Source organism: Catharus ustulatus, chromosome 3, assembly GCF_009819885.2.
Source record: "Catharus ustulatus isolate bCatUst1 chromosome 3, bCatUst1.pri.v2, whole genome shotgun sequence".
NCBI lineage: Eukaryota > Metazoa > Chordata > Aves > Passeriformes > Turdidae > Catharus > Catharus ustulatus.
Genome location: NC_046223.1, coordinates 119,869,294 through 119,888,794, shown reverse-complemented (window position 1 = coordinate 119,888,794; position 19,501 = coordinate 119,869,294). Strand labels below are relative to the sequence as shown.

Genomic DNA, 19,501 nt, shown 5'->3' with positions numbered 1-19,501 from the left:
CCCAAATCTGCACCCCAAACTGCTGGACATCCCAAACCCCACCCCAAACAGCTGGACATCCCAAACCCCTCCCCACAGTGCTGGACATCCCAAACCCCCTCCCCAAACTGCTGGACATCCCCAAATCTGCACCCCAAACTGCTGGACATCCCAAACCCCCTCCCCAAACAGCTGGACATCCCAAACCCCCTCCCCAAACTGCTGGACATCCCAAACTGCTGGACATCCCAAACTGCTGGGCATCCCAAACCCCTCCCCACAACCGCACCCTGCTGTGCACAGGGATGACGCCGCTGGGGCCACCACGGAGCTCGGTGACACCTGGCAGCCACCAGCCCCTCCCCACCTCGTGCCCTCGTGGCGAGGGATGGAGCCGGAGCCGTGGGTACAAAACCCGGTGCCGCATCTTTATTGTGGGGGCAGTGGGGGGCCGGGGGCCGTGGGGCGGCGTGGGAGGCCAGGGCGGGCGGCGTGGGGCGGGAGTGTGTGACCGTGGGACAGCGGGGGCTGGGGGGTGCTGATAAATAACGGGGTGGGGGTGGGGGTCCCGGCAGGGCGTGGGGACCCCCCGGCCTGGCTGTGCCCCCGCGGGGGACCCGGCGGCTCTAGGGCTCGTCCGAGTCGTAGAGCAGCGCGGCGCTGAACACGGTGAGGGGCTCGTCGGGGGCGTGGGCCAGGCGCCCCGACACCAGGTCCACGCACAGGGTCTCGCCGGCCGCCAGCGGCAGCAGGAGGCTGAACACGCCCAGGGCACCGGGGCTGGGGCCCTGCGCGGCCACGGGCCCCTTCTCCAGCCCCTCGGGCTGGAAGCCAGCCGAGTCCAGGCGGGCGATGCCGTGGCCGGAGCGGGACAGGACGGCCTCCAGCGCCTCGCCCCGGTGCCCCGTCAGCACCGCGCTCACCAGGTACCGCCCGGGCACCGGCACCGTGAACGTGCCTGCGACACCGACGGGGGGTCAGGGACCGGCAGGGACCCTGGAGCCCCCAGAGCCCGATCTCCTGCAGCACCCCACGGTCCGTGGGCCATCCCGTGACAGGCACCGCGCCATCCGAGAATCCCTGCCCACCATCACACGCGGCATCGTGCTCCCCCGGCTCTGCAGCCCCCACCCAACATCCACCACCCCAAAAGCACCCCAGAGCACCCCCGCCGTGCCGTGGGCTCTCACCTGTCTCGGGATCGTAGGCACCGCCGTCGTTGAGCAGCACCTGGTCGAAGGGGACGGTGCCCGGCTCCGTGCGCTGGGTGCTCAGGGCAGCAGAGAAAGCGACGCGGGGCACCGAGCCCGGCTCCCCGACCTCGCCTGGGCACGGCGTCAGCATGAGGCACCCCGTGCCCCTTCCCTCACCCCTCTGCCACCCCGGTACCCTCTGCAGCCCCCCAGGCCAGCAGCCACACCCCGTGACCCCTCCATAGCCACCCCCTCAGTGTCCTTGACAAGTCCCCACCGTGTCCCCGCTGCTCCCCAGTCACCCAGTGCGCTGTGCCTCTCCATGCCAGCCCAGACTGCTCCCTGCTCCCACCGCAGCCCCTCCAGCTCCCCAGATGCCCCCCGCCCTCCACGGTCCTCCCTGCACCCCAAACCCCAGCCATACCTCTCTCTCCAGGCAGCCCTGCAGGAAAGAAGAGCAGGGGCTGCTGCAGGGCCAGCTTGGGGCAGGACCCCCGGGGATGGGGTCCAGCCACACCTGCACGGTCAGGACACACGGGGAGGGGGCAGAGCCTTACCGGGGGGGCCCACGGGACCCTGCTCTCCATCCTTGCCAGGGGGCCCGGTGGGGCCAGGAGGGCCCGTCTCGCCCATGGGGCCAGCAGGTCCAGGGGGGCCGGGGGGGCCTGCAGGGAGGAGGGCATTAGAGACGCCTTGGCCCCATGTGTGATGTCCCCTTGTCCCCACACACCACAGCCTCACAACCGGGACCCTCCTGCGGCCTTGTGCCCAGCCAGCACTCCCTGGTGACCCCGTGTCCCCACATACCCGTGTCCCCACACCGCCACCACTGTTCCCACCGTGCCCCATGTCCCCACAGACCTGGGGTGCCCTGTCCCCCCACAGCCCCCACGGTGCCCACCATATCCCCATCTCCCACCCCCATAATTCTCCGCATCCCTACATCCCCCTGCAGCCCCCCGGGTCCCCCGCGTCCCCGCACCTTGTCGCTCCAGCTGTGCCAGGCGGTGCAGCTCCCCGCGCAGGTGGCCCAGGCTGGCGTTGAGGGCGCCGAGCCGGGACGGCAGCTCCAGCGCCTTGTCCAGCAGGGCAGCGTGGCCGCGGGCCGTGGCGTTCAGGTCCCGCACGGCGCCCCACAGCCCCGCCACGTGCCGGCTCAGCCCCTCGCGGACGCCCCGCAGCCCCCCGGCCACCGCCTCCAGCTGCTCGCAGACCCCCTCCAGCTTGGCCACGCGTGGCTCCAGCCCTGCGGGGCAGCCCCCGGCCCGCGACAGCTCCCTGGCCAGCGCCTCCAGCCGCTCCTCGCTCTCGGCCTGTCGCGCTTCCGTCGCCGCCGCTGCCTGGTCCAGCTCGGCCACCACGCGGTCGGTGACGGCGCTGAGCTGGCGCTGCCGGGCGTCCTGCTCCTCCAGCGCGTCCTGCAGCCCCTCCACCGTGGCGTTGAGCCCGCTCAGGGCCACCAGCGCTGCCGACAGCTCCTCGCGCAGCACCCGCAGCTCCGAGGGCGACGTGCCCCCAAAGACGCCGAACCCCTCCAGCGGTGCCTCCAGCTCCCCTGGCTCCGTGGGGCCGGGCGGGGGCTGCTCCGGCTCCCGGGGGGGCGGCGAGGCGCAGGGCCGGGAGCAGGGGTCACCGCTCAGCTCCCCCAGAGCCGCCTCCAGCCGCCCTGTCCGGTTGCGGAGCTGCTCCAGCTCCTCGGCCAGCGCCTCCCCCCGCGCCCCCAGCAGCCCGCCCAGGGTCCCGGCCAGCCCGTTCTCCCAGAGACCGTCGGTGTCCTCCGGCTGCCGGGGGTGGGGGCCGAGCACCCCGTCCTGCCCCGGGCACGGGTGGCCGCAGCGGGCCAGCAGCTCCTCGAGCTGGTCCAGGCGGGCCCCGCGCTGTGCCCCGCTGGCCGCCAGCCCCTCCACCGCCCGGCTGAGGTTGGCCAGGCGCCCCGGCAGCCCACCCGGCCGCCCCTCGGGCTCGGAGGGCCACGGGCCGGCGCGAGAAGCGTTCAGCCGCCCCTCCAGCTCAGCCAGCCGCCGCGCCAGCACGGGTCCCTGCCCCGGCCCCGCTGCCGGCACCGGCAGCCCCTCCAGCCGCCGCTCTAGCTCGGCCAGGCGGCGGAGCAGGTCCGGGGACGGGGGAGCCGCAGGGGCGGGGGCCAGGCGGCTGCTCAGGCTGCTGATGTGCCGCTGCACCGACTCCACTGCATCCCTGTTGCGCTGGTCCACCGAGCCCACCAGCTTCTCCAGCGCCCGCATCCGCTCCCGGTCCTCGGCCGCCTGCCGCCGCAGCCCCTCGGTGCCGGTCGTGCACGCAGCGCACATCTCCTGCAGCCGCTGCTCCAGCTCGAACAGCTCCGCCGTCCCCGGGCCCCCCGGGCCCCCCGGGCCGTCCCGGCCGCCCTCGGTGCGGCGCAGGCGGGTCTCCAGCTCCTCCAGGCGCCGCTGAAGGTGGCTCAGCGCCTCCCGCACCTCGGCGGGGGCGGCCGCGTCAGCCGGCTGCTCGCCCCCGGGCTGCCCCTCCACGGCCGCCCGGGGCGGCTCCTGCCCGGCCCGCAGCTCCTCCAGCTGCTCGCTCAGCCGCCGCACCTGCTCCTCCAGCCGTCGCACCTTCTCCGTGTCTCCGCCGCCTGCCGTGCACCGCCAGGGTCACGGTCACGGCCACGTTCCCCCACCAGCGCGCTCCCCACCACCGCACCCTCATCCCAGCGCTACCTTCGCCCCCCAGGCCACTGAGGGGGTTGCCGAAGCCAGAGAGCGTGGGGCGGCCGGGGCGGGGCGGGGGGCGGCCGGTGGGCTGGGGGGAGGCTGGAGAAGGCCCCTCGCTGCAGTCCGGACCCGAGTATCCCTGGCAGCAGCGCCAGGCCAGCTCCGACACCGTTCGCTGGGACAGCTTGTAGCGGGGCCGCAGGAAGCTGCGGTACCTGCAGCAGAGGGGACGGGGCTGGGGGATGCCAGGAGGGGCGTGGGGCTGCCCCGGAGCACCAAAGCCAGCACAGGCTGCAGCCTGACCCAGCGGTGTCCAGCTCAGCGGCAGGCGGGTGGGGGCCTGCCCAGCCCTGTCCCCCTGTCACCAGTGTCACCCCAACACCAGTGTCACCCCAGTACTGGTCCGGGGAGCTGCGCGGTGCCCCACGGTTTTGGCTGCACGTGATGGAGGGGGGACAGTGGCCGGTCACTCTCCGGCGCTACAGTGAGGTCACTGACTCTTGCGCAAAAGTAAACATGACCCCAGGGTGGGTAAACACCAGTGGCGGCGGCGCGGCCGCGGCTCCCCCTGGCTCTGTGCTGGCCCCCCCAGAACGCCCCGAACCCCTCCAGAGCCCCCCAGCCCCGTCCCGGCCCCACTCACGCCAGGACGCGGGGGCACTGGAGCTGCCCCCAGGGGCACGGCTGGTAGTCCGGCTTGATGAAGCTCTCCACGCCATCCTCCACCACACAGCTCACGCTGCGCGTCACCACGTAGGCACACCAATTCCTGCCGAAGGGAAAGGCTCAGGGCATCACCCTGGCACACAGCAGGCATTGTCCTGCCATGGCCCGAGCACGGCACACGCCGGGCTGGGCACACACCACGCCTGCTCCTGGCATACAGGAGGTATCATCCCACCCCTAGCAGACGGACCCAGCATCACCCCAGCCCACAGCAGGCATCGTCCCGGCGTGTGCCACGCACAGCATCCACACACACCAGGTGTTGTTCTGGTGTAGGGTAGGCACCAGGCATCACCGCGGCAGAGACACAGCACCACCCCCTGTCCTCGGCCTTCTGTGACACCCCCCAGGCACAGCCCGGATCCCCCAGCACACTCCGGCCCCTCTGGCCACACCCCGCATCCCCCAGCGCGCTCCTGTGCTGGCCCAACCAGCCCCACCGGTAGCACCGTCACGGCCCAATGCCGTTAATGGGTTAATGGGCCGGATCTCGCCCCACCACAGTCTCTCAACCGTGCCTGGCGAGCTGCAGGAACGGCTGCAGCTCCCGGGAGCCCTGCAGGGATGGGGCTGTGCCAGGAGCAGGGTGCTTACACCCCATCACACCGTGCTGCGCATCCTGCGCTGCCCGGCCCGGGATGCTGCCCCATCACTGACCCCGTGTTCCCTGCCCCCTCTGTGCCGCTGGGGCAGGAGCAGCTGGTGCAGCCACACACGCTGTGTCCCCAGCGCCACAGGCTGTGGGGACCCCAGCCCCCCCGCGTGGGACTCCAGCCTGGCCCCGCTGCAGGGACCCCGTCGCAGCCTTATATGGTCCGGACCCGGAGCCCGGGCCCCGCTCGGGCCCCCCAGCTCCACCGAGCAGCCCCCCGGGGAGCGGCCCCCGGCCCTGGGTCCCCGCCGCGGGGCCCCGGTGCGGCGGCCGGTTCCCGTCAGCCCGGCTGGTTCCCCTCAGGCCCCGGCTGGATTCCAGCTCCTCCCCGGGGGCCGCCGGGAATTCCTGCGCCGACCGACGGCCCCCCTTTTCCCCCCCATCCCAGCCCTGCACCCGCGAGGCCTGGGACCCCCGGGCTGCCCTGGGGTCCCACCGGGGCTCTGGGATCCCACCCAGGCGTGGGATGGGACCAGAGCTCCCCTGAAAAGGCGGGATGTGGGGACACCCCCTGCTCCCCGAGCCGCTGGGATGGAGCTCTGCACACCCTGACCCGTGGGGAGCCCCGCCGAGCCCCCAGAGCCGCAGGTGAAGGCTCCACGGTGTCCCTGCCCCACGGCGGCGCCGGAGGTGCCCCTCCCCAGGGACCTCACGCTGCGGCCAGGTCCTGCCATCCCCCCGGGGCCACCGTAGGGCCGGGGCAGCCCCAGCCCTGCGGCCGCGCTGCTGCAGCGCCGATGTGTCGGCGGTGAATTTGTTGTGACCCCAACCCAGCGTGGGGTCGCCCCCAGCCCTGCGCCCCGACCCACAGACACGGGCTGCCCCACGCCCCCACGCTGCCCGGGACAGGACGGGGATGGGGAGCGGGCAGATCCGGGCCCCTCTCCCCCTCTCCGGCAGCGCTGACCCACACGTGGATGCCGAGCAAGGACCGGCCCGCAATCCTCGGCCCCGCTGCACCGGCGGCCCCGACCCTCCACGTGCGCCCGCTGCCCACCCGCCCCGGGCCCGGGGGTGACGCCCCCGCTTTGGGGACCCGCCGCCCCTCCCGTCGCCCCCCGGGCTGGACGTGGCACGTGCTGGGGTTCCCGTGGCAGCGGGGTGGGGGCTGCAGCAGTGTCCCCGGTGCGTCCCGGTGCTCTCGGCTCCTACCTGTGCCGGCTGGCGGCCCGGGCACCGCTGTGGGCCGCGGCCGGGCCGGGGGCGAGCGGGGCGGCCCCGCCGGTGTAGAGGCTATACCGGGGGGGAAAGTTGGCGGCCAGGGCCTGTGCGGCCAGAAGGCACGGCCAGAGCCAGGGTGCCATGCTGGGCTGGGGCGGCTCCGCTCGGCTCGGTCAGCCTGGTCCGGCGCTGCTCAGGACCGCATGTGGTGTCCCGTCGCGGCTCCGCAGCTCTGGGCGGCTCGGCACGGCTCGGCTCGGCTCTGCCCTCCCCCCGGCCGCCTCTCGGCCAGCCCCTCGCCACCAGAGCCGCCCCGCTGCCGCTGCCCGCCGCCGGGGTCCCCGGGGCCCCCCGCTTCCTGCCCGCAGCGCCCCCGCCCCAGCCGCGCCGGGCACCGCGGCCCCCGCCGGCCCCGCCGCCGCCACATCTGCTCCTCGTTAGGCCGGGCCGGGGCTGGGGCAGCCAGAGAGGCCGGGCAAGGGGCCAGGGAGCGGGCGGCCAGCGAGGCGGCCGGGGCTACCGCTGCAGCACCGGCACGCTCCCCCACGGCCGCCAGCACCGGCCCCGGCAGCGGCTTCGCACCGTGCCCCACGTCCCCCCGGGCGCCGGTGCCCTCGCACCTCATCCCCGCGCCGGGCACAGCGGCGACAGGTCGCAGCACCCGCAGCACATCCCGCAGTGCCACGTCCCTGCTGCCCGTGCCCCTTTCCGTGCCCGGGGACACGTCCCGGTGCCAGCACCGAGGCGGGTGCTGCCCTGCGCCCCCAGCCCCGCCCTGGCACCGTGCTGGGGACACTGGGGACACTGGGACGCCAGCGGTCACACCGCGGCCACCCCGGTGGTCCACGGTGATGCCATGGCTTTCCCGGACCGGGCGGTGACGTCACGGCCTCGCGGTGACGTCACGGCCTGGCCGCGGCCCCACGGTGACGTCAGGGCGCGGGAACCCCCCGCCCTCGGGGAGCCACGCGTGGGGGTTAAGCACAAACAGCTGCCGGCAGCTGGAGCGGGGGAAGGGGATGCGGGGGAGGGAGACACCGGGGAGGGGACGCGGAGCTGAGGGCCCCGGGGCTGGGCTTGGCCCGGTGCCAGCGCGGCCGTTCCCAAGGGGGGATGGCGTCCCCTCCTCCGTGCCCCCGGAGGAGCTGTGGGGAGCTGTGGCTTTGCCGTGTCCCAGGGGACTCCAGACCGTGCCAGGGCTCTGCGGCCGAGCGTGGAGAACAGCGGGGGCACAGGCATGGGGACTGAGGGGGACAGGACCCGCTGGAACCCCTCGGCTGGAGACCACCAATACATCCTCACGGACCCCAGCCCACCCCAGTGCGCCCCAGCACATCCCAGTCCACCCCAGCGTGCCTCCCTGCAGCCCAACACACTCCAGTACAGCCCAGCACCGCCCAGTGAGCCCCAGCACGTCTCCGCGCAGCCCTTCCCGCTAGAGCCCCGCGGCTCGCCCGCTGTCATCAGCTGTAAGGAGCTGTCACTAGTGTCATTAGCGCTAATTAGCCGCGAAAGCCCCGGGGCCGCTCGGCCCCGCCCCGCCCTCGCGCCGCGCCTTGTATGGAGAAGGAGCCGCCGGTGGCCGCCAGGGGGCGGAGCGCGGGGGCGTTCCCAGGGCGGCACGCCCCGCCCACCGCTCTGACGTCACCGCCGGGGCCCGGCGACTCCCGGCGTGCCCCGCGGCCGGAAGTGGCGCACGCAGGGAGACGTGTCGGAGCGGCGGGCCCGGAGCGGGAGCCGGGACACCGGGGGAGCCAGGCAGGAGCGGGAGTGACGGGACACCGGGGGAGCCAGGCAGGAGCGGGAGTCACGGGGTACCAGGGGAGCCAGGCAGGAGCGGGAGTGACGGGACACCGGGGGAGCCAGGCAGGAGCGGGAGCCGGGACACCGGGGGAGCCAGGCAGGAGCGGGAGTGACGGGACACCGGGGGAGCCAGGCAGGAGCGGGAGTGACGGGGTACCAGGGGAGCCAGGCAGGAGCGGGAGTGACGGGACACCGGGGGAGCCAGGCAGGAGCGGGAGTGACGGGACACCGGGGGAGCCAGGCAGGAGCGGGAGTGACGGGGTACCAGGGGAGCCAGGCAGGAGCGGGAGTGACGGGACACCGGGGGAGCCAGGCAGGAGCGGGAGTGACGGGGCACCGGGGGAGCCAGGCAGGAGCGGGAGTCACGGGGCACCGGGGGAGCCAGGCAGGAGCGGGAGTCACGCGGGTGGGAGGGAGCCGCTTCGGCGGTGAGGGCCGCAGGTCCCTGCGGGATGCTACCGTGTGCGTTTCCCCCTCCTCCGCAGGATGATCACGGACGTGCAGCTCGCCATCTTCGCCAACATGCTGGGCGTCTCGCTCTTCCTCCTCGTCGTCCTCTACCACTACGTGGCCGTCAACAACCCCAAGAAGCAGGAGTGAGGGAGCCCCGGTGAAGCCCCCCCGCGATGCCCCCGCAGCGGCGCCGCTCCCGCCGCCCCTCGCTCCCTCCTCCCGCGGGGCTGCCCCACGGTGCCTCGGCGGAGCCCCGAGAGGAGCGAGGCCGAGCTTCTTCCAAACCAGCTTTAACAGGAACACGATGATACACGACAAAAACCGTGTGGCGTCATAAACTGCCCGTCGGGCCGGGCCCCTCCTCCGGGCCCGCGGGGAGGAGCGGGGTTGGGGTGGGCGCACGGGAGCCCCGCAGCAGGGCCGGGCGGGGGCTCAGCGCAGGAGGAGAGGAGCTGTCGGCAGGAGCTGGGTAAGGTGGGATCGGTGCTCGGGTGCTGTGGTGGAGGCCAGCGGCGTGGGCAGGGACAGGGGGGCCACAAGGACAGCGCCCTTGCCCAGGTGCTGCCGCCACGGGGCAGAGCAGGGCCGGAAGACCCTTGCCCGTGCCGCAGGTCCCCGGTACGACGGGGCTGTAGCTGGGGGTCCAGGCGTCTGCCCCAGCACAGGATGGGTCCCTCGGTGCTCAGCACCCTTGTGGGGGGCACGGGGGCCTCTAGGCAGAGCCCTGTGGGACAGAGAGCAGTGTCAGTGGGGCACGATGCTCCCAGCTCCTGCCCGGGGTGTCTGGTCACCCAGCTGTCCCTGCCTGGCAGGGCCTTTGCTCTGGGGGCTCTGAGATGACCCCACACTGCAGCTGGCAGCAGCACCTACCCCGGCCTTTCTGGGGCTCTCCGGGCATTCAGCTTCATCGGGAGAACCTGTGGGAGAGGGAGCACGAGGATCAGTGCCAGCTCTTTGTCCCTGGGGTTTCCCCATGTCTTGAGGAAAGGTGTGTGGGACAGAAATATCTGTCCAGAGGTGGGGGGGGGGGGGGGGCTCCCAGAGCCATGGGCAGCCCCTTCCCTGGGCACAGGCCTTGCTGCACCCCCAGCTCCCCTCCCTGCCGCTGGTACCTGCAGAGGTGGCACATCCTGGAGCTCTCCCGTGCCTCGCTGCGCCTGCCGTGGTCCGTGGCCAGTGCTCAGTGCTGCCTGGGTGCCCTTGGGCAGAGTCCCTGTGTGACAGAGGAGACACAGCTCAGCTCAGCCCGTGCTGGCGAGGGGCTCAGTGCCACGGGGGAGTCACCAGCTGCCCAGCGTGGGGCACGCTGGCACAGTGACACAGTGGCCAGGGCCAGGCCCCTCTGCACAGCCCCACACTGAGGGGTTGTCCCAGGAGTGGCAGGAGGATGTGGTGGGCACAAAGCTCAACCCCAGCTTGTGCTGCCAGTGCAGCAGGCTGTGCCCCAGCTGTGCTGTGTGCTTCTGCACATCGTTGGCACCAGCTCCAGCCACGTTCCTGGCTTGGCTTCCCATGGCACAGGTTTAGCCAGGCATGAGGAGCTGGGAGTACAGCCTTGCCCCCTGAACCAGGATGGGGCCTGGAACATGGAGCATCTGCTCAGCCAGGGGAGCTGGGGGGAAAAAGGAAGGTGTTTGGGAAGGGTGTCACTGGGGCTCTGGCAGAGACACCCTCACCCCACCATGAACACAGCTCTGGGCTCCCCAGGCTGGAGTAGGACATGAGGGAAAAGGAGAAGGTAGGACAAGACCAGGGCAACAAGGTCTTCACACTATGCCATCCTGCCCCCACCCTGTCACACCTCCAGGTGCACTCAGCTCCTTGCCCACTGCCTGGGGAGGGCAGAGGCTGGGGTGGCACAGCCAGCGTGAGGGCCACAGCCAGGGCTCAGAGCATCCCTGGGCCCTGTGCAAACAGTGGTGCTGACAGTGCTGGGCCCCTCCTGGGTGGAGAGCGGTGGGAGGAGGTGGTGGGAGAGCAGCTGGAGCAGGGAGGTCTGGAGGAGCCAGGCAGGAAGCAGGTCAAGATGATGCCAGGGTAGGGGAGGAAGAGCCAGGCCCTGGTCCCAGTGCCAGGTACGTGAGGGTGGCCCAGGGGGCTCTCACTGCTGGTCACTGTGCTGCCAGTGGGGATCACAGGCCAGGGAGGCAGGAGATCCTGGGGACACCACGGACCAGGCTCTGCCCTGCTGACTCTCACAGTCTGTTCCTGCTCATGCCCCCAAGTGTCCCCAGTCCCTTCAGCCAGGGGTGGGGCCAGGGCTTGCTCCAGGTGGGCCCAGCCAAAGGAACAGACGGAACAACGTGCCCATGAGAACATCAGCCTTTTATTTCCTCCCCACCATGTTCTCATGGCAGACAAGACACAGTCATGACAGAGGGCTGGGCAGCAAACCCCGAGGACAACACAACAGATACCACAGGAATGCAGAGGTCAACAACACAAGCACAGCTTCAGGCACGCCCAGGCACCGGCCCCTGGCTCGCACCCCCAGCCTGGGGACTGGGAGGCTTTGGAGCACGGTGCCCCCAGGGCTGAGCCCCACAGTCGATGGGAGCACAGGGCTTCCCCTGCCACTGTCTGCCCCCACAGCCTGAGCCCTGCCCCATGGTGGCAGTGCCAGCATCGGGGGCATAGCCAGGGCACATCAGCCCCCACCAGATGTTGGAAACCCCCTGGTGGCCCCTGCCAGCTCACCTCACCACAGCCACCGGTCACAACCCCCTGTTGCCCAGCCAGTGCCTAAAGAGGGGAAAGGCACGTTGGTGTGTCCCTGCTGGTCTCAGGAATGCTTGGAAACAGTGGGAAGTTAAGCAAAGGTTTTCTGTGCTGGCTTCTACAGAATCCCTCTGGGCCCGGCCCTGGAGTGGGGGCATCCCCCTCATCCCAGTGGAGCAGCAGCAGCTCCTGCCCAGCCAGGCTGAAGGGCCGTGGAGCAGGAGCTCAGCAGGAGCAGGGCTGTAAAACTGCAGGTCTTGCTGTGCAGTGCCAGCCCTGACCCTGCCCAGGACCCTCCTGTGGGGACGGGGGCCCCTCACACTCCCTGTTCCACACCCCCTGTCGCTGTGTCCGAGCCCAGGACACGCCGTGCTGACCTCCCTCAGGGCTGTGGTCCTGCCCAGCAGCCGGACAGGCGCCGCAGCAGCCGTGCAAGGGGTGCCCAGCCTGGCTTACCTCTGCCCAGGACTGGGGCTCTGCTGCCGCTCGGGGGGCTCTGGGAGGCCACGGCCGCAGCCGAGGGCCTGGGGCTGCCGAAGGTGAAGCTGGGGGAGGCTCGGATCCGAGGGGAGTCCTGCTGGCTGCCCCCGCTCCCACTGGTGCCGTTGCTGAAGCTCCTGGCACGGGCCAGTGTGTGGTCAGAGGCCGAGGAGGGCAGCCCACTGGAGGGGGGAGAGATGGGGTCAGCCCAGCATGGTGAGGGGGGCTCCCTCTGCACCCTCTGCCCACCATCACAGCCCCTGAGGTGCTGACCAGCTGCAGCACCACCTCTGGCAGAGCTCTGGACTTCTCCTCAGCTGGGGACAAGGATGGCACCACGACTGTCCCTGAAAGGTGCAGCCCCAGTGCCCTGTACATTGCTGTCCCAACAGCGCTGTCTCAGGGTTCCCTCACCCCCAGTCCCAAATCACTGAATTGCTGAGTTTGGAAAAGGCCTCAGACACCATCGTGTCCAACCCTTCCCCAGCACTGCCAAGGCACCACCAACCCATGTCCCCAAGTGCCACATCTCCATGGCTCTGAAATCCCTCCAGGGATGGGGACTCCACCCCTGCCCTGGGCAGCACTGGGCAGTGCTTTCCATGAGGAAATTCTTCCCAATATCCAACCCGAACCTCCCCTGGCACAACTGGAGGCTGTTCCCTCTGGTCCTGTCCCTTGTTCCTTGTTCCCTGAGAGCAGAGCCCAAACCCCACCTGGCTCCACCCTGGGAGCTGTGGAGAGGAACCCCACAAGCTTCCTCTTCTTCAGGCTGACCCTCCCAGCTCCCTCAACCTCTCCCATCCCAGTCCAGCGCTGGAGATGAAGCAGGACAGACCTCCCAGATTAGTGGGGCAGGCAAATCCCAACCAGTTCACTCTCTGCCCTTTCTCTGCCAATGGCTCAGAGCAGGACTGACAACTGCAGTTCCCGGAGCTTGGAAGGGCTAGGGCCAGGGCAGGTGACCCTGGCAGGTGACTCACTTGGGGACATTTATCATCTCTAAGTGCCGTTATCCTGCAGCTCCCACGCTCGCCCCAGCCGGCCCTTACGTGGAGCTCCTGGGGGGGGTCCTGGCACCTCCTCTCCTCCGCGGGCCCCCGCCGGTGCCGCGCAGCCCCCGCACGTGTTTCAGCATCCAGGCGCGCAGGTTGCCCAGGCAGGCGTGCTCCGACAGCACGATCCGCGGCCAGGGGTTGCAGTCGGCCATGTCCAGGGCCGCCACCGCCACCGCCCGGCCCACCTGCCCGGGACAGGGCACCGTGAGCGGGGCACCAGGGGAGAGGAGCAGAACTGAAGGGGTCACAGGGAGAGGAAGCCACCAGCAGAAGGGGGGAGACTCCAGGAAGGGAGAATGCCAAGGAGTGGGGCAGCTCTCTAGAGCCTGGGACAGCAAAGCAAGCGGAGGAAAGCAGCCCAGCCCCAAACCCCACCCACCCCCTGGCTTTCATTCCCCCCGCAGGCTCCCCTGTACCTGCTCAAAGAGCTCCACGGTGTAGCGGGAGGGGAAGGCGGGCGGCGGCGGGGGGCTGGCACGGCCGTTGTCGTGGCAGGCCCCCGGGATGCTGTTCACAGAGCGCCCCGTGTTGTAGTTGCACTCCAGGGTGTAGCTGTGGGGCACGAGGGAGCCCCTGTTACCCCACAAACCCACAGCAGGGCAGGGGTTATCCCACACCATTCCCCTGGGAGAGCCACTTCAGCAGATTCAGGGCACCGGGAAGGGGGTCCCATTGTCCCACTGCACCAGGAGGGGGTCCTGCTCCAAAGGACACAGAAGTGCAGGGTAAGTGGCAGGGTTTGGAGGACAGCAGGAACTGCCCATGGCCTGTGAGGGGATGCATGGGTGTACCAGAGATCAGCATGATGGGAATTCAGGACGGATGTCTGGGACCCTGAGGGTGGCACCCAAAGTGCCAAGGTCCTGTGAGGAGACCTCTCGCTCACCTCTGGAAGGTGATGAGGAATGGGGGGATCCCTGATGGGGAGCAAAAGGGAATTATCTGATGTCAACACCAACAATCCAGGGAAAGGGCAGCTACAGCCTCCCCCTGACCCTCAAGGTGCCTTGGAGCACGTCCTCCAGGAGGAGGAGGGATGGAGAAGGGGGCTAGGAGCTGCCAGTTGGGATGGCTCCCACCTGTCCCACAGCAGCAGCTGAGCACACAGCAAGTGCTGAGGAAATGGAGAGAACCCCCAGTCTGTGTGCCTCAACCCACAGTATGTTCCCAGCACAGGAACAGGCCAGGAATATCCCATCCCACGTGGGAGAGGAGTGGATCACAGGTATCTCCAGCTGACGGGATCACTGATGGGTGAGGCTGCAATCTCACACACAGCCCACTGTGCCCACTGCAACTCTATTACAGCTCAATATAGAGAGGAACACCCAGGAAAAAGGAGAATTCCCCTCAGAAAGCTGTGCAAGAGCAGGAAGAAGAGCCAGAGCAGCTGCAGGAGGGATGGGAAGGAAGGAGATGGAAAGGAGCCTGGCTGAGCCTGTCTCAGGAACACAACAGCACCCAGGGCACAGCCAGGCCCAGCTCTGCTGACCTGCCCTGGGGCCACAGGACACATCTGTCCCACACAACTGGTTCCCCATTTGTCCAGCACCCCCCAACGCCCAGCACAAGCACCTGGTGCCCCCAGGATGGCCCAGGTGCTGCCCTACCTGTGGATGATGCCCAGGGCCTTGTAGACAGCCACACGCCCGCTGCCCTCCTTGGACTGCCCGTCCCGCTTGTCCCGCGCGTACATGTTCTTCTCCGAGAAGTTACAGCCCATGAAGTCAAAGTGAGGGGAGTTCAGGGAGATGAGTTTGGGGAACAGCATGTTCTCCACCTGCAGAGTGCAGGGAGCAACAGGGGTGACCTTGGCTGTCCATCCTGCTCCAATGGGACCAGTGCCCGCTCTGCCCACAGTTCCAGGGTCTCACAAGTTCCAGCTGTGCCCAGGGCATGCTGCCCACCCCCTGCCCAACTCCAAACGGGCTTTCCTGACAGACAGCTGGGAGGACACCCTGACAACTCCCAGGGGCAATCTGAGACCTCCTGCTACCCCAGTCACCAGGCTGGGGGAGGAGAGAGAGGAAGAAGAAGAAGAAAGGAGGAGGAAGGAAAGGAGAAGGAAAAGGAAGGAACTGTGACAGGGATTCCATGCCCCCCTCACAGCAGTGGGAGCACTGTGGGCCCTGGGTAGTGGGCAGAGCAGCAGGAGTGTGCCAGCAGCTGCAGCAGCAGCCCTGGGTGTTGGCTGTGCCCTCACCTGGTCGTTCTCGTCGCTGAAGCTGTTGCCGTACATGAAGCAGCCGCGCTTGGACGCGTGGCCGTGCAGGTCCACGTAGTAAGCCAGGCCGCTGTCCCGGGGTGCAATGGGCTCTGGGGGCTCAGCAGCTTTGGGGACAGGGGCTGGGGGAGGCGCCCACGGCCCCTCCTCACAGTGCTCGGTGGTGTGGCTCGATGGCAGGATCCAGCTGGCTCGCTCTGAGCTGTCTGACAGCTGGGCACCCTGGGCCAGGCACGAGCGGGTGCTGGCACGCCAGGCGCCGGGGGAGTTGCGGAGGTTGTTGGTTTTGTCCAGCTCTGATAACGTGGCCTCCATGGCTGGGACGGGACAGTTGGGAGATTTTACGCTCAGTGAGCTGGTGCTGAGCGGGGAGACAAACGTCCTCCAGTCCGGAGCGCCGGGCAGGACGCGGCTGTGGATGTGGTGGTAGAGCAGGACGGCTTTGGCCCCGTACACGGCGGGGTGCAGCTCGGCGTCGGGGTGCAGGTACTGCCGGTTCAGGTTCACCCCGCGCGAGTCAGTTCTGCAGGGAGAGAGCAGAGCTGTGAGCGCCTCCCAGGGAGCCCCAGCAGAGCTGAGCTCACCTTGGAACGCCAAGGGCTTTGGGCTCTGTCCTGGAGTGCAATGGCTAAACCAACGCCAGAGCACTGGCGCTGCACAGTGTGGCAGAGCCCTGCACGATCCCCCCCAGAGACAGCAACCGAGCTGGGGAAGGGGCTGGAGCACCAGGAAAAGCAGAGGGAGCTGGAAGGGCTCAGCCTGGAGAAAAGGAGGCTCAGGGGGAACCCTTGTCACTTCCTGCAACTCCCTGACAGGAGGATGGAGCCATGTGGGAGGGCTGGGTTCTGCTCCCAGAGAACAAGGGACAGGACAGAGGGAACAGCCTCAAGTTGAACAGGGAAGGTTTAGGTTGGATATTGGGAACATTTTCTTCATGGAAAGGGCTGTCCATCCCTGGCACAGCTGCCTAGAGCAGGGGTGGATTCCCCAACCCTGAAGGGATTTAAAAGCCCCGTGGATGCACTTGGGGACATGGGGCAGTGCTGGGGATGGCTGGCCTTAATGGGCTCACAGGGCTTTTCCAACCCAAGTGAATCCAGGATTCTGTGGTTTTTATAAATTTTACAAAAATCACAGAATCAGCTTCCTGAGATCCTTTCTTCAGCAAACTCACAGCCTTTTCCATATCTACACCTGTAAGTGAAGGACACTCACCTTCTGCTAACATCTATCAGCCAAAATTCAAATAAATGGTTTCTGCTTCTTTTTCTTGGGGGAATGGTTGGACTCAGCGGTCTCAGAGGACTTTTCCAACCCAAATGATTCCATGAAACACAGAGCAGGCTCCCAGCCAGGAGGGCCCAGCTGGGCCCCACGCTCACCGGTAGTGGCCCCGTGCCACCCCGTCAGGGTTCAGCATGGGGATGAGCTTGAAGACGAACATCCGCCGCAGCATCTGGGCCCGGGGATCCTCCTCCCGCAGGATGAAGTCCAGGAAGCCGTTGAAGACAAAGCTGGAAGGGGTTTCTCCCGGGTGGACTCTGCTGCTGAGGAAAAACACCTGGGGACAAATGGACGGGGTGAGGGGGGTGTCCTGCCTGCCTCAGGGTACTGCAATAGCAAAGGGTCTCACACTTTGCTCCACAAACTCTGCCCAAATGCTCCAGCCCTCGGGGCATGGTGCCATTCTGGGCACAGACACGGGGGCTGCAGTAAGGTGACAACACTAGCCACCACGGGGGCTGCTGGCCCCCCATCCCCCTGAGGCTGGTGAGGTCTCTCACCCTCTTTCCCGTGAAGCAGCGAGGCCGGGGTGTGCTGGTGTCTGGGAAAAGCTTGTCCAGCCGGGGCTCCCGCTTCTCCTGCATGCCATGGCAGGAGGTGATGGTCAGCAGGTCCACACGCAGCTTGTCCAGAGAGTGGCACAGCAGCTCCCGGTGGTAGTAGACTGAGTCAAGGGGGCTGTGGGGTGAGAAGGGATCTCAGCCAGCCCCAGAAGCGAGAGAGCTCCCAGCTGGGTCAGGAATGTACTCACAGCCTGTACTCTGCACCCCAGGAACTGAGCAGCCCCAGCCCCACAGGGACCACCCCCACATCTGGGCTGTTTGCTGCTGGATATGCTCAGAGCCTGCTGGGAACATGAGCAGCTGTTCCTTCGGGGTGAGGAGGGGGGCCCAGAGCTGGGGTTTGCACTGCTCAACCCTCCAGCCATGGGGGATCAGCTCGTGCACAGACAGACCTGGTGCAGAAGGTCAGGTCATCCCATGGGGAGATAATGCATCCCAGCAGGAGGGACAAGGCACTGAGGGATTCATCCTACCGGGGAGGTAATCTGTTCTGGCAGGAGGGATGGGGCTCCAGAACAACAAGGGATCCTCTGGAACCCTGTAGGTAGCTCAGGGCAAGCTGTGGCCACTGCGTGTGCAGAGCTGGGGCACAGAGAAGCATGGGCTAGGCAGCTATGGGGAGGGCACAGAGACCCTCCTGCTGCAGACAGAGCTTCCCCAGGGCAAAAAAGCCAAGCAGGCACAGACCAGGAAAGGGGTGAGGGCTAGCAGGCAGGACAAAAGCCAGGAAGGAAGAAGTAGGAGGCACACCTGCTGGGGGACATGTGCCTGCAGTCCTGGAAGCGGCCATCCAGCTGTGCCAGCATGTCCTGGCACTCAGTGTAGGAGAAGGGATAACAGAAGGCAAAGTAGGTGGTGGCCCCGCGGCACTCCAGGAAGCGGTGCACGAAGGACAGCACGAACTGCGTCTCCACCACCTGCCACGGACATGGAGAGGGCTGGGCACGGGCTCAGGGGCACAGCCCGCCTTGCACAGCCCCTGCTGCTCTCCTCTGGCCCCCACCCCACTGCGGGTGCCCATAGCCCTTGGATATCCCCATGGCACAGCAGCTGCTCCTACCCCTCCCTTGGAGATGCCAGGAACAACCCAGCTGCTCCACCAACTCAGCAGGGCCTGGGGCTCACCCCAGCGCAGGAAGCAAAGCGTGGCTGTGCCCCCAGAGCTGCCCTTGCCCCGAGCACAGGGTCCGCTGGCACAGAGCACTGTGGGCTCTCACCTGGAAGCTGGGCCGCTGCCGGATGCGCTCCCAGCGCGGGCGCACGGGCAGGGTGCGCACGAAGGGGGTCATGCCCTGCGCGTACAGCCGGCTCTGCTTGTTCATGTTCAGGATGTGCAGCTTGATCAGCTTCCCCGGGGCGCCCCCCCGCACGCTGAAGTAGAACCAGGACCTGCGGAGGGAGGGGGAGCGGCGCCGCCTCAGCCCCTGCCCGCGGCTCCCCGAGCTCTCTCCGGTGTCCCTGGCACCCTCCCGGCCCCACCGAGAGCCTGTCAGAGCCCCGCCGGGGGAACCACACCGCCTGAACCCCCCTCCCAGGGCACCTCCAACCCCGCTGCCTGCCCAGCCCCTCTCCCCAGACCCCCACCCAATCCCTCCAGAGCCTGTCAGACCCCCAGGGAGGGCACAGCCCCGCCCCGAACCCCCTCCCGGGACACCTCTATCAGCAGCGGCTGCCCCAGCCCCACCGCCCCTCCTCCAGCGCCAGCTCCACACCGCACCGGCCGCTCCCGGGGCGCCGCCAGAGCCTCTCCCGAGCGAATCCATCCGGACCCCGGCCCCCCCGCCCGCTACCAGCCGCTCCTTCCCGCTCTCCCCCACACCGGTACCTGTTGCCGTTCTCATACTCGGTGTGGGCGCAGTCGGGCCGCGTCCACACGTTGAACTCGTAGTCGGCGGCGGGGAGAGCGCTGGCGCGGGCGGCGGGGCCGCTCCCCGGCTCTGTAGGCCGCACCTGTTCTACGTGTGCCAGGTTCCCCGAGTCGAAGCGGGAGCTGAAGAGGAGACCCCCGCAGCGGATCTCCATGGCCCGGCAGGGCCGGGACCGGCATCGCCCCGCGACGGCCGCGGGACGGCCGGTACGGGCCGCCCGGCAACAGCAACGCGCGCGGCCATTGGCTGCCACCTCCCAGCAACGCGCCCGCCCATTGGCTGCCGCTCGGCAACGGCCGCAGCGGCTCTGGGCCGCCGCTCCTCTCGACCACGCCCCTCCCTCCCGCTGAGCAGGCCACGCCCCTCCATGGTCATGACCACGCCCCTTCGTGGCACTGGCCACGCCCCTCGCTGGGTTTCGCGCCGGCAGCGACCCCAGAGGTGTGACCGGACACGGGGGGTGATGGACAGGGGTGTGACCGGACACGAGGGGTGATGGACACTGGGGGTGACCGGACACTGGGGTGTGACAGGACACTGGGTGTGAATGGACAGGGGTGCGACCGGACACTGGGGGTGACCGGACAGGGGGGTGACTGGACACTGGGGGTGACCGGACACGGGGGGGTGACCGGACAAGGGTGTG

General features: G+C 68.6%; 3 protein-coding genes across 9 annotated transcripts; 1 reads left to right on the top strand and 2 right to left on the bottom strand.

Moving 5' to 3' along the window:
• Positions 1-456: 456 nt before the first annotated feature.
• EMILIN1 (elastin microfibril interfacer 1) lies at positions 457-5,434 on the bottom strand. The gene is given in 9 exon segments (XM_033055802.1): positions 457-937; positions 1,170-1,304; positions 1,597-1,614; positions 1,730-1,837; positions 2,155-3,786; positions 3,872-4,080; positions 4,509-4,717; positions 4,778-4,844; positions 4,846-5,434. Coding segments are annotated over 9 exon segments (2,748 nt in total). The 5' UTR covers positions 4,884-5,434; the 3' UTR covers positions 457-605.
• A 2,626-nt stretch (positions 5,435-8,060) lies between these two features.
• OST4 (oligosaccharyltransferase complex subunit 4, non-catalytic) lies at positions 8,061-8,981 on the top strand. 7 transcript variants are annotated; one of them, XM_033055794.1, is made up of 2 exons: positions 8,061-8,162; positions 8,693-8,981. In XM_033055794.1, the coding sequence occupies exon 2, from the start codon at positions 8,694-8,696 to the stop codon at positions 8,805-8,807; it is 114 nt and encodes a 37-aa protein (XP_032911685.1). In that variant the 5' UTR covers positions 8,061-8,162; position 8,693; the 3' UTR covers positions 8,808-8,981. The 7 variants fall into 7 exon arrangements, with proteins under 7 accessions (XP_032911685.1, XP_032911688.1, XP_032911692.1 ...); XM_033055797.1 differs by having other exon boundaries at positions 8,111-8,198; XM_033055801.1 differs by lacking the exon at positions 8,061-8,162 and adding an exon at positions 8,290-8,340.
• A 17-nt stretch (positions 8,982-8,998) lies between these two features.
• AGBL5 (AGBL carboxypeptidase 5) lies at positions 8,999-19,070 on the bottom strand. Its single transcript, XM_033055793.2, has 13 exons — positions 18,813-19,070; positions 18,205-18,376; positions 17,738-17,904; positions 16,925-17,102; positions 16,523-16,701; positions 15,120-15,663; positions 14,527-14,696; positions 13,333-13,468; positions 12,911-13,101; positions 11,835-12,040; positions 9,773-9,873; positions 9,531-9,577; positions 8,999-9,384 (listed from the first exon to the last, which is right to left on the bottom strand). Exons 1-13 carry the CDS (start codon positions 19,007-19,009, stop codon positions 9,093-9,095), a joined length of 2,580 nt encoding a protein of 859 aa, XP_032911684.1. The 5' UTR covers positions 19,010-19,070; the 3' UTR covers positions 8,999-9,092.
• Positions 19,071-19,501: the final 431 nt, after the last annotated feature.